Below are 13,762 nucleotides of genomic sequence, written 5' to 3' on the forward strand. Positions count from 1 at the left end.
GGGAGGTACTACCGTCCTGCCAAGTGAGTGTAAAACGAAGCCTGTGATTGTTTTACATGATGGTAGGATTGCTGATGTCTTTTGTCTGTCTCATAAATATGCAAGATTACAGGCATGTCTTGCTACTTCTACTTACACTTAGGTCACACTACACATACATGTACACATTTATTTATACACACTCATCTGAGTTTTCTTTGATTTTATCTTAATAGGTCTTGGTCTTATTAATTTTCCTTTTATATCCATGGGGAAGTGGAATAAGAATCTTTCCTCCGTAAGCCATGCGTGTTGTAAAAGTCAACTAAAATGCCGGGAACAATGGGCTAGTAACCCCTTTTCCTGTAAAGATTACTAAAAAGAATAAGAAGAAGAAAATTGTCAAAGTGGGAAGTCTGAATGTGCGTGGATGTTGTGCAGATGATAAGAAAGAGATGATTGTGGATGTTATGAATGAGAAGAAGCTGGATGTCCTGGCTTTAAGTGAAACAAAGCTGAAGGGGGTGGGAGAGTTTCAGTGGAGAGGAATAAATGGGATTAGGTCAGGGGTTTCAAATAGAGTTAGAGCTAAAGAAGGAGTAGCAATAATGTTGAAGGATAAGCTATGGCAGGAAAAGAGGGACTATAAATGTATTAATTCAAGGATTATGTGGAGTAAAATAAAGATTGGATGTGAAAAGTGGGTTATAATAAGCGTGTATGCACCTGGAGAAGAGAGAAGTGTAGAGGAGAGAGAGAGATTTTGGGAAATGTTGAGTGAATGCGTGGGGAGTTTTGAATCAAGTGTGAGAGTAATGGTGGTTGGGGATTTCAATGCTAAAGTGGGTAAAAATGTTATGGAAGGAGTAGTAGGTAAATTTGGGGTGCCAGGGGTAAATGTAAATGGGGAGCCTTTAATTGAGCTATGTGTAGAAAGAAATTTGGTAATAAGTAATACATATTTTATGAAAAAGAGGATAAATAAATATACAAGGTATGATGTAGCACGCAATGAAAGTAGTTTATTAGATTATGTATTGGTGGATAAAAGGTTGATGGGTAGGCTCCAGGATGTACATGTTTATAGAGGGGCAACTGATATATCGGATCATTATTTAGTTGTAGCTACAGTTAGAGTAAGAGGTAGATGGGAAAAGAGGAAGGTGGCAACAACAAGTAAGAGGGAGGTGAAAGTGTATAAACTAAGGGAGGAGGAAGTTCGGGTGAGATATAAGCGACTATTGGCAGAAAGGTGGGATAGTGCAAAGATGAGTAATGGGGGGGTTGAAGAGGGTTGGAATAGTTTTAAAAATGCAGTATTAGAATGTGGGGCAGAAGTTTGTGGTTATAGGAGGGTGGGTGCAGGAGGAAAGAGGAGTGATTGGTGGAATGATGAAGTAAAGGGTGTGATAAAAGAGAAAAAGGTAGCTTATGAGAGGTTTTTACAAAGCAGAAGTGTTATAAGAAGAGCAGAATATATGGAGAGTAAAAGAAAGGTAAAGAGAGTGGTGAGAGAGTGCAAAAGGAGAGCAGATGATAGAGTGGGAGAGGCACTGTCAAGAAATTTTAATGAAAATAAGAAACAATTTTGGAGTGAGTTAAACAAGTTAAGAAAGCCAAGGGAAAATATGGATTTGTCAGTTAAAAACAAAGTAGGGGAGTTAGTAGATTGGGAGATGGAGGTATTAGGTAGATGGCGAGAATATTTTGAGGAACTTTTAAATGTTAAGGAAGAAACAGAGGCAGTAATTTCATGCACTGGTCAGGGAGGTATACACTCTTTTAGGAGTGAAGAAGAGCAGAATGTAAGTGTGGGGGAGGTACGTGAGGCATTACGTAAAATGAAAGGGGGTAAAGCAGCTGGTACTGATGGGATCATGACAGAAATGTTAAAAGCAGGGGGGGATATAGTGTTGGAGTGGTTGGTACTTTTGTTTAATAAATGTATGAAAGAGGGGAAGGTACCTAGGGATTGGCGGAGAGCATGTATAGTCCCTTTATATAAAGGGAAAGGGGACAAAAGAGACTGTAAAAATTATAGAGGAATAAGCTTACTGAGTATACCAGGAAAAGTGTACGGTAGGGTTATAATTGAAAGAATTAGAGGTAAGACAGAATGTAGGATTGCGGATGAGCAAGGAGGCTTCAGAGTGGGTAGGGGATGTGTAGATCAAGTGTTTACATTGAAGCATATATGCGAACAGTATTTAGATAAAGGTAGGGAAGTTTTTATTGCATTTATGGATTTAGAAAAGGCATATGATAGAGTGGATAGAGGAGCAATGTGGCAGATGTTGCAAGTATATGGAATAGGTGGTAAGTTATTAAATGCTGTAAAGAGTTTTTATGAAGATAGTGAGGCTCAGGTTAGGGTGTGTAGAAGAGAGGGAGACTATTTCCCGGTAAAAGTAGGTCTTAGACAGGGATGTGTAATGTCACCATGGTTGTTTAATATATTTATAGATGGGGTTGTTAAGGAAGTAAATGCTAGGGTGTTTGGGAGAGGGGTGGGATTAAATTATGGGGAATCAAATTCAAAATGGGAATTGACACAGTTACTTTTTGCTGATGATACTGTGCTTATGGGAGATTCTAAAGAAAAATTGCAAAGGTTAGTGGATGAGTTTGGGAATGTGTGTAAAGGTAGAAAGTTGAAAGTGAACATAGAAAAGAGTAAGGTGATGAGGGTGTCAAATGATTTAGATAAAGAAAAATTGGATATCAAATTGGGGAGGAGGAGTATGGAAGAAGTGAATGTTTTCAGATACTTGGGAGTTGACGTGTCGGCGGATGGATTTATGAAGGATGAGGTTAATCATAGAATTGATGAGGGAAAAAAGGTGAGTGGTGCGTTGAGGTATATGTGGAGTCAAAAAACGTTATCTATGGAGGCAAAGAAGGGAATGTATGAAAGTATAGTAGTACCAACACTCTTATATGGGTGTGAAGCTTGGGTGGTAAATGCAGCAGCGAGGAGACGGTTGGAGGCAGTGGAGATGTCCTGTTTAAGGGCAATGTGTGGTGTAAATATTATGCAGAAAATTCGGAGTGTGGAAATTAGGAGAAGGTGTGGAGTTAATAAAAGTATTAGTCAGAGGGCAGAAGAGGGGTTGTTGAGGTGGTTTGGTCATTTAGAGAGAATGGATCAAAGTAGAATGACATGGAAAGCATATAAATCTATAGGGGAAGGAAGGCGGGGTAGGGGTCGTCCTCGAAAGGGTTGGAGAGAGGGGGTAAAGGAGGTTTTGTGGGTAAGGGGCTTGGACTTCCAGCAAGCGTGCGTGAGCATGTTAGATAGGAGTGAATGGAGACGAATGGTACTTGGGACCTGACGATCTGTTGGAGTGTGAGCAGGGTAATATTTAGTGAAGGGATTCAGGGAAACCGGTTATTTTCATATAGTCGGACTTGAGTCCTGGAAATGGGAAGTACAATGCCTGCACTTTAAAGGAGGGGTTTGGGATATTGGCAGTTTGGAGGGATATGTTGTGTATCTTTATATGTGTATGCTTCTAGACTGTTGTATTCTGAGCACCTCTGCAAAAACAGTGATAATGTGCGAGTGTGGTGAAAGTGTTGAATGATGATGAAAGTATTTTCTTTTTGGGGATTTTCTTTCTTTTTTGGGTCACCCTGCCTCGGTGGGAGACGGCCGAATTGTTGAAAAAAAAAAAAAAAAAATATATATATATATGTATGTATAATTTTTTTTTTTCAAAAACACACACAAACACACACACACAAAATAAGATCACAGTAAACAGGTGATTTTAAAATATGCAAAACAACCACTGTGAAAGAGTAGTGAAATTCCAAGAGCTTTCTTGACTGCTCACATTGTCAAGGAAATATGAAAGTAATACATCAAAGGAAGGCAATTAAAGGGCTTAGACTACACCTCACAGTCAACCCTCACAACAAAGAAACACCTGACGCGCGACAATACTGGACTCATAAGAAAAGAGGAACACTGCAGTAGGTCTGCTGGCCCAACTAGACTGGTCCTCACATCCCACTAACAAAATATTCTACCCAAGAAATAAGGTTTATTATTTGTCCAATGTATTATTAAACTTTAAACAAATTTTATTAATTATAAATGAGTCTAATTTACATAAACCTAAGGAAATATTCATATTATTTTCAAAACTGCTTTTTATGAAACAAGATTCAATTATATTTCTGTCAACCATGGACTTGCTTGATACAACTTTCTCAACTTTTTGAAAATCAATTGGATGGCTAAAATCTCTCACATGAATAAATAGAGCATTGGAATCTTGTCCAGTTCTAATGCTATATTTATGTTGTTTTAATCTAAGTTCGAGATTTTTACCAATTTGACCGTAATAAACTTTATCGCAAATTTTACAAGGAATCTTATAGACACATCCGTCTGCATTTTGGGGGGGAATTCTTTATCAAAAGTTTTTTTTACTGCATCAAGATTTTTAAATACAACTTTAATATTAAAAGTCTTAAGAAGAGAAGGCATATCAACCAAGTTTTCATGGTAAGGGAGAACCAACATATTTTTAGTTGAATAAGGTTGGTTGTCCCTTTTTGGGTTGTAAAAAGTATTTCTAGCAATTTTAAATGATTTATCAATTACATTTCTCGGGTATCTCAGATCAATGGCTATTTCATAAATTTTGGATATATCTTCATCTGTGAACTAAACATAATCTTTGAATTTATACATTTACATTCCTTCTTTTCCTGTCCTAACTCATCCTTCAAGATTATTGCTACTCCTTCCTTAGCTCTAACTCTATTAGAAACCTCTGAGCTAATCTCATTTATTTCTCCCCACTGAAACTCTCCTAGCCCCTTCAGCTGTGCTTCACTTAAAGCCATAACATTCATAACATCCACAATCATCTCTTTCTTATCATTTGCACTACATCCACGCACATTCAAACATCCCACTTCCACGGTTTTCTTCTTCTTCTTTTTAGTAAGCTATATGGGAAAAGGGATTACTAGCCCATTGCTCCCATCATTTTAGTTGACTTTTACAAAATACATGGCTTACAGAGGACAGATTCTTACTCCACTTCCCCATGAGTATGAAAGAAAAAGTAATATGAAGAAGAGCTATTAAGATAAAACCAAAAAAAATTCAGATGAGTGTGTATGCATAAAGAGGTACATGCATGTATAGTGTGACATAAATGTAAGTAGAAGTAGCAAGAAGTACCTGAAATCTTGTATGTTTCTTCTTTCTTTCAACGCACCAGCCGTATCCCACTGAGGTTGGGTGGCCCAAAAGACAAAACAAAAGTTTCTCCTTTTAAATTTAGTAATATATACAGGAGAAGGGATTACTAGCCCCTTGCTCCCGGCATTTTAGTCGCCTCTTACGACACACATAGCCTACGGAGGAAGAATTCTGTTCCACTTCCCCATGGAGATAAGAGGAAATAAACAAGAACAAGAACTAGAAAGAAAATAGAAGAAAACCCAGAGGGGTATGTATATATATGCTTGTACATGTATGTGTAGTGTGACCTAAGTGTAAGTAGAAGTAGCAAGACATGCCTAAAACCTTGCATGTTTATGAGACAGAAAAAAGGACACCAGCAATCCTAGTATCAAGTAAAACAAATACAGGCTTCCATTTTACACCTACTTGGCAGTACAGTAGTACCTCCCTGGGTGGTTACTGTCTACCAACCTACTACCTCTTTTACATATCTTCCCTAATTATCAATGTCAATGCAAACAAACATCTACATAATAACGAAAGTTCTTAAATTATAGACATTTAATGCATGCATCATGCAGCTGAAGCAACCACATTTCAATGTCCTCACCTGATGGAAAAGTGCATGTTCATCTTCACACACATGGATGAGAAAGGCACATCCGCTTCTCACTAACGTGCAATAATCTCGTTCATATTTCTGTGATAACTGAGAAACTGCATCAGCAACACAAGGTCCCATTAGTCTTTGTCGCTGAGCAAAGTAACACTGGTGGCAGTCACTAAGAAGATTTGTGTACTCAGGGCTATTTTCAACTCTGTCTTCAATTTCTGCCATTAGCGACTTGATCCTAGGGGCATTAGTCCGAAATTTTCCATAATAAAGAACAGCAGCATTATCAGTTGTAGGTTTTTCTATTCCAGGTTTACTTAAAACTTGCTGGGTAGCATTTTCTAAAGATTTTGTAACATACGACTTTACCATACCAAGAGCCCTACTCAAACAATGCTTATACTTTGCTAAATATAGAGAAGATTCTTGAAATGTTTGGTTTGAATTCATATAACCAATACATTCATCAATTTTGGCTAACAATGGGATAAATCCTTCACTTGTTACTTGAAAAGCTGGAGAGTTGAGCTTCTGGCTGATTCTATCTACCTCCTTAAAGTAAGTCAGTTTACTTTCAATGGTGTCAGCTTTGTTGGTGAGTTGTGTCTGCTCTGCCAACAAGTGCTCACAATCAGTGTGGAGGGCACCTGTCTTATTGGACACACTTGTATACTGAAAGGGAAAATCAGATTTGATAATTTTTTAATGTTAAAATTTAACTTGTTAAACTATAAAAGTAGGTTTACTGTGAATTTTTAATTCACTAATTAAAAATAAGTTGCATAAAAGCAGTATTTTAACTAGTTAAAAATTAGACAAAGATCTTAATGAGAGAACAATGGGTCAAGTAAAAATTATAATACCTGAATAGTATTATTTTAACAATTTAAATGTTGGTCAGAGATCAATTTCTGGAAATACACAAATGTAGGAGAGAGGAGCTGATTGAAAGACATGATTGAAAAGAAATGATTGAAAGACAGCATTATGAAAACTAATGTTATGGATATAATTAAAAATAATTCTAATTGATCAACTGGCCTAGGTCACCCATAAACTGTCCAAACGTAGATCTATGTTCACTCGCGTAGCGCTCTGAACGTAGATCTACATTCGATTTTACATGCTTTCTTATGTAAAAAAAAAGTAGATCTATGTTCAGAGCATTACACGAGTGAACGTAGATCTATGTTTGGGCAGTTTAAGGGTTAAGTGCAGTGGGTGAAACAGAAAGTGGTACCTAATAAAATAATTCTTTTCTTTGTTTACATCTACACTACACGACCTCTTAAACAAATATTGTTATCTTAGTCCTTATTTATTTTTTGCCTAGTGCCTTTCGATATCTTTAGTAATTCTTCTCAGACCATGTCCATGGCTAAGCATACTCCAACTGCCAATGATGTTCAGTCCTGAAAAAGTCTGAATTTACAATACAGTATATTATGACCCTAAAATAATGATAGTAATACGTAATTATAAAAATTAACAACCAATAAGTTTCAAAGGGTTCCCAAAAGATACATAAAATTCTTGAAATGTCCATTTGAAACTTTAAGCAATCAGGGGCCAAGAACCCTGTTTCTCATTTACTAATAACCCTAACTTCTTAAATTTTTTTTTGCACACAGTGGTAATGCTGCAAAACTTAGATACTGCAAATTTCATACAAATTTGTTGAAAAACAAATTTCCTTCCTGGAAATTTTTGGTGTATTTTTGGACCATAGTTAAAACACACCCTAACTGACTTAACTGTTCACAATCGTTATATGAAAACACTGATAAATAATTAAAAATTCCCAAAAGTTAAAAAATTTCAATTAAAATTCTAGCTTAGAAAATTCTTAAAAAATATACTGCACATAAATACAGTAATCCTGCCTCGGCAGGACGCGGCCGGTGCGTTGAAAGAAGAAATACAGTAATACTGATAATATTTACACACATTTTGTAGAATTATCATTTATCCATAAAGTTTGGCTTCAGGCAAAACAAAAGCATAAACAAAGCAACTGTAAAAATGCTAGACCTACTGTATGCAGTTCTTGAAAATAATGAATATCCACTGGGACTCTTTATCAACCTAAGGAAAGCTTTTGATGCAGCAGACCACAGCATCCTGTATCACAAACTTGATCATTATGGTATCAAAGGTCATGCACTTGAATATATAAAGTCTTACCTTACTAACAGACAGCAATACATGAACATCTCTATTAAAGATACAACCTCTTTAACCCTTTGACTGTTTCAGGCCCCTTTCTGAAACTGTCATTCTATGTCGCTAAATTTTTTAAAAAAAAAAAAAAAAAAAAAAAAAAATCTTATGAAATGATAGAGAATCTTTTCCCGATGGTAATGACATCAAAAGTTCGAAATTTGGTTGAAAACTCATGGAATTATGCTCCCGCGAAGTTAGCGGTCTCGGTGACATATGCGTATCGGTGATTTCGCCGACTTTGAGCCCTATTTTCAGCCAATTCCATTGTTCCAGTTGACCAAACTCATAGCTATTTCTTTAGAACTCCATTTTATCTATCAGCTGAGTACAAGAAACCTCCCATTTACTAATTTGGACTACCCAATATGGTGGTCAGAAATTGGCAATTTGGCCAATTCCACGCAAACTAAAAAAGATGCCAATTTCAAATTAGGGTCCAGAATAAACAAGGTAGACATTCGTGGCACTAAAATAACATATGCTCTGTTCATTAGTCACATCTCTAGGCCCCTCTTAAATTATTATTGCTTTCTATTTTTATTTTTTATTCATACAAAAAAATACAAAATTTACTGTTATGCAGACTACTGCATTATTGTAAAAATAGTATAAATAATATCAGTGCACTAGTGAAAGAATATCAGACTCCCCAGTTGACGTGTATTGGACGTGTGGTGTGATTTATTTACTCCTGAACATTGGTAAAAATCGAACATTTCCGCTACTTTGAGCTCAGTTTCAAGGTCGTTTTCTTCGTCAAAGTAATGAAAATCATCTCTATTTCTGTAATATGTTTTCCATTTTATCACCTAAGACCATGAAAACGTGAATACAACGATAAATACTATACGAAAATACACCTCAAAGTCGGCGTTTTATTCCAAAAAAACGATCAGAGTTTTTTTTTCTCATTACGCAATGTGTGCTGCAGGATTTTTTTTATGTGGTGCACACTCACCACACAGACCCATTCTCTCACATGTGGGCCTACCAGCTTTCTCCCGCTTGATTTGAAGCCACTAGAATTATTGAGTATATATACGTCAGAAACATTGGCTCGTAAGATGTATTTATACGTCGAAAACAGTCAAAGGGTTAACAAGACCTCTGGATGTTGCAGTTCCACAGGAAAGCATCCCTGGCCCTCTGCTTTTCCTCTTATACATCAACAATCTTCCAAATGTACTGCAGCAACTTAGATCTATTCTTTTTGCCAACTACACAACTTTTGTCATCTCCCACCAAAATCCAGCATCACTCAACAACATTGTTAATGAAGAGCTCCTAAAAATATTAACCTGGATGACTACCAATAAACTCACACTCTACATTATGTTTGGGAGCAAAACAAGTAATGTCCAACTAAACTTTGATTAAAAATACTTGTAATGCTAAATATAATGAGGGGAAAATTTCTGGATCTGCACTTTGACAGCAACTTGAAATTTAATACCCATATCCAACACATTACAAAAAAAAGTGTATAAAGCAGTTGGCAGCCTCTCCAAGATATGCTAGTATGTACCACAAACAGTGCTATTCACATTATACTGTGTACTCACTAATCTACCCCTACCAGACAACATCCCCCCACCCTACTCTTCAAAGGCCTAAATCTACTTACTATACAAAATAATAAATTCTAATATTAATCCTGACCCGAAGCACTTCCTTGATAGTTGCAACAGAACCCATAGACATAATACACTGAACATGAAAGTCCGGCTTAATCTTTGTAAGAACTCAATGCACATAAAAGGACCCAAGATCTGGAACTCCCTGTCAGAAATTTCCAGAACCACTCTCTCTGCCAGCATTTTCAAAACTACCATAAAAAAACACCTTCTTTCACTAACATACCTCAACAACAGACTATATAGTATTCGTATTCTCATTGCCACAAGCATATAGAAAACAATACAGTATTCTTATTCTTTGTAATCCTCACAACCATTAAATATACTGAATGTGTTCAAAATATCTCATCATGCTAGAATCCTCATTACTTGTAATCATAAGCCAAATTGTAATCCTTAAAACAATTAAACACGATAAATGCTATAGAGCATGTAATATTATTCAATTCTCTTGTATTCCTTAATTTCCAAATTTACTACAACCACTTAGAGACCATATATATTAGCAATTAATTAGTCATTGCCTTATAGTCTTAAGATAGGCTTAAGTTTGCCTGAAATGCTGTGCATACTTAGGAGTTTTTTGCATGCATGCCTAAATGTCACCCATCCCAGTACAAATATCGTACCATGCTGAAATTAAGAATCTTTAATCTTTAATTTATGAAAGATTCTAAAATATTTCACTATAGAAAGTGTGAAATCCCCTGAAATACTAAATAAAGTTGCAAAATACTTGTTGCACTAACAGAGTACAGTAAATTAATATCAATGAAATTATAGTTATTTTAAGAATTTATGTTATATTGTATGTACTATGTATAAAAATATTCAACGTTATGCTGAACACTTTACCTGGGATGAAAGATGCTGAAGGTTATCAAGGGCATGATCAAGCTGCGAAAGGAGTGTGTGACATTCAGAACGATGGGCTTCTAACTGATTTACATAGTCTCGGTAAGGTCCATCTTGCTCTTCACACATATCTCTCTCCACCTCAGCGAACCAAGACAGGAACTGGTAAATCAATGGGCAAGCTTATTAGATTCTATATAAATTTACAATACAGTGTGTAATTTTTCAGTCTATTTCTCAATAGATATAACAAATTTATAATACTATTGAGCTAATGAATTACCATAAGGATAAGAAGATTAAGAAATATATTTTTTCTGCTCAAAACAAGAACCATTCCTGTATATAAAGGTTAATTAGAGTGTGTTTTTCAAAATGGTTGTCTCCTTTAAGTGTTGATGCCTATATAACCTCTTAATCATGATCTCATAGCTACTACAGAAGAGTAATATTTATTCAATGCAACTTATCATTAACTTAATGAATCACCAATGCTGATATACATGTATATATATCCAATGTTTCCAAAATACATACAGTACAAACATGCATAAAAATACCTATCATTCTCTTAACCTGTATAGCTTGTCTATTAATGGGCTAAGTCTGCATTGGTCATACAGCTTTCTTGAATTGTGGAGAGAGTGCAGCTATTTCCACAGCTAACATGAAAAAAAGCTGTACTATGTGATTACAAACAGGAAGCACATCTGTCTCATGCTCAGCAGACAGAGGATCAAGCCTCCACTGCTTCTTGGGCTGAATGAGCCACATGGGTTTACCACTCAACATGAATTAAACAACTGTACTTACAGAGAATGTTGCAGTACTACCATTCCTAAAGTGGCAACTTTTAGAATTTTACTGGAACTGTAGAAATATTTACAAAGGTCTGAAAGTTAAGGGTTGTCTGCTCCATAACTGACTATTTCATCATGGATTTGTGATGTTACAAGGAGGACATCTGAGGTACTTAAAGTTAAAGCCATATGATTTTTAGATGAAGGCCTACTGCTATGACACATTCTTTTTTACTTTTTTTTTTTTAAATATTATATCCAAGTGAAGTTGTTTCATTGATTTTTATCTTTCTCTATGTAATTTTTCATGTATCAAATAAAAATTCATTAACTCTTGTTGTATCACAAAGGAACATTGCTCTAGCCCTTTGATTAATTCACCAGACAACTCAATTAACCCTTTGAGGGTCCATCCCGTAGTTCTACGGCATGAGCTCAGCTCACTCAGATAAGCTGTGAACGGTAAATTGGGGCCTAGATTTGAGAGAATGCAATGAACAGGAAACTTCTCCTATGAAGATAGCAGGTGAAGGCAATGAATTTACAGTCTGGAAAGATGTAGAATTAGGGGGATATGACTGAAGTGTACAAGTGAAAAATAGAAATTATAAAGACAATACATATAAATAAAATGCTGAAAATGTCTGATTAAGTTAGGACTCCCAATAATGGAAGTAAATTGTGTAAATTTAGATTAGGAAAGTACAGTATAAGAAAATACTGGTGTAGCAGAGAAGTTGTGGATGAGTGGAATAAACTACCAGTGGCATTACTAAAATGAGTACATATGTATATGCAATAATCACAAACAAATGATACAAGATGTAAAACAACCATGGGGGGAGTTGTGAGTCTCAGGGTATATGTAATTAAGATGAATACCATGTTTCATGAAAATCAGCCAAGAGAAGAAAATATCAAACATCGTCTCAGTTTGCAACATTTGTGTGTTGCAGGATAAATAATGGCAAAGTCAAAGGCAGTCTGGCCAATGATGAAGCAATACCAAATGGATATTTCTTCTTCTTTCAACAATCCGGCCGTATCCCGCCAAGGCAGGGTGGCCCAAAAAGAAAAATAAATGTTTTCCTTTTTAATTTCAGTAATGTATACAGAAGGGGTTACTAGCCCCTTGCTCCTGGAATTTTAGTTGCCTCATACGACATGCATGGCTTACGGAAGAAGAATTTTGTTCCACTTTCCCATGGAGATATGTGGAAATAAACAAGAACAAGAACTAGTAAGAAAACTGAAGAAAACCCAGAGGGGTGTGTGTGTATATATATATATGCAAGTGCAGTGTAAGTAGAAGGGGCAGGACATACCTGACACCTTGCATGTATATGAGACAAAAAAGACATCAGGAATCCTACCATCATGTAAAACAATCACAGGTTTCCATTTTACACTCACTTGACAGGATGGTAATACAGTGGAACCTCAGTTTTCACCTTTAATTCCTTTCAAAGAGTCCGACAAAAATTGAATTTGACGAAAACTGAAACAATATTACCCATAAGAAATACATAATGTAAATCCAATTAATCCGTTACAGACACCCAAAAATATTGGCAAAAAATACATTTTATAGAGAATAACTATAGTTTTACATACAGAAAACAATGAGGAATATATATAAAGCACTAATGAATTGGATAAATGAACATTTAAATCACTTTTACTTTTACTGAAGACTCTTGTTGGCGTATGGAAGACAGCAAGGAGGGGAGAGGGGGAGAGGTTATCTCTACCATCATCACTACCACCCTCTACCACCAGGACAACAACTACCACCATCACAACCACTACCACCATCTACTACCATCGCTACCACCATTGAATTCTATCGTATTTCTCGATTTATCAAAGAGCTGGTAGTCGGAACTTTCTTTGGCCCCATAGTGGCTTATTTAGCAGTCGCACTCAATAAACAAGCACAAAAAAAATGGATTATTACAAAATGTTTTGTATGAATGCGCAGGGTAATGTTCAGTCGATGAGAAACAAAGCCAGATTGACTTAGAATGCGTGCGTGGGATGCTCTGTGTGGCCGCGGGCAGACGGACACATTCGGTACGGTGGACGAAAACCGAGGTGATGAACGAAAACTGGGACAATATTTTGACGCAAAAAGTTGTCAAAAACCGAATTCAACGAAAACCAGGGCAAACGAAAACCGAGGTTCCACTATACCTTCCTGGGCAGTTGTTGTCTACCAACCTACTACCTAGGTAAATGGATATTTACATTGTGTTAAATATATAATACATGTCTTCTTCTCCCCACAAAAATAATTTATGATGTTGCAAGAAAAATTTCCACAATTGTTGCACTGATTGACCATGTGAGGATAAATGGATAGGAGTATTGCCAATATTTAATCATATGTTTGTAAAGCAATTTATTTTGAATATAATGTGTAAAAGTCATGATGATGTGTTCATAAATA

General features: G+C 36.1%; 1 protein-coding gene across 1 annotated transcript in view; it reads right to left on the reverse strand.

Annotated features, from left to right (window-relative positions):
• LOC128687141 (conserved oligomeric Golgi complex subunit 3-like) overlaps positions 1 to 10,675 on the reverse strand; it is a gene marked incomplete at its 5' end in the record, with an annotated part of 164,123 nt that extends 153,448 nt beyond the window's left edge. The window contains 2 exon segments of the mRNA XM_070092775.1: positions 5,796 to 6,470; positions 10,514 to 10,675. Of these exon segments, the coding sequence (XP_069948876.1) occupies positions 5,796 to 6,470; positions 10,514 to 10,642 (804 nt within the window).
• Positions 10,676 to 13,762: the final 3,087 nt, after the last annotated feature.

This window comes from Cherax quadricarinatus, chromosome 40, assembly GCF_038502225.1.
Source record: "Cherax quadricarinatus isolate ZL_2023a chromosome 40, ASM3850222v1, whole genome shotgun sequence".
In the NCBI taxonomy this organism is placed as follows: domain Eukaryota; kingdom Metazoa; phylum Arthropoda; class Malacostraca; order Decapoda; family Parastacidae; genus Cherax; species Cherax quadricarinatus.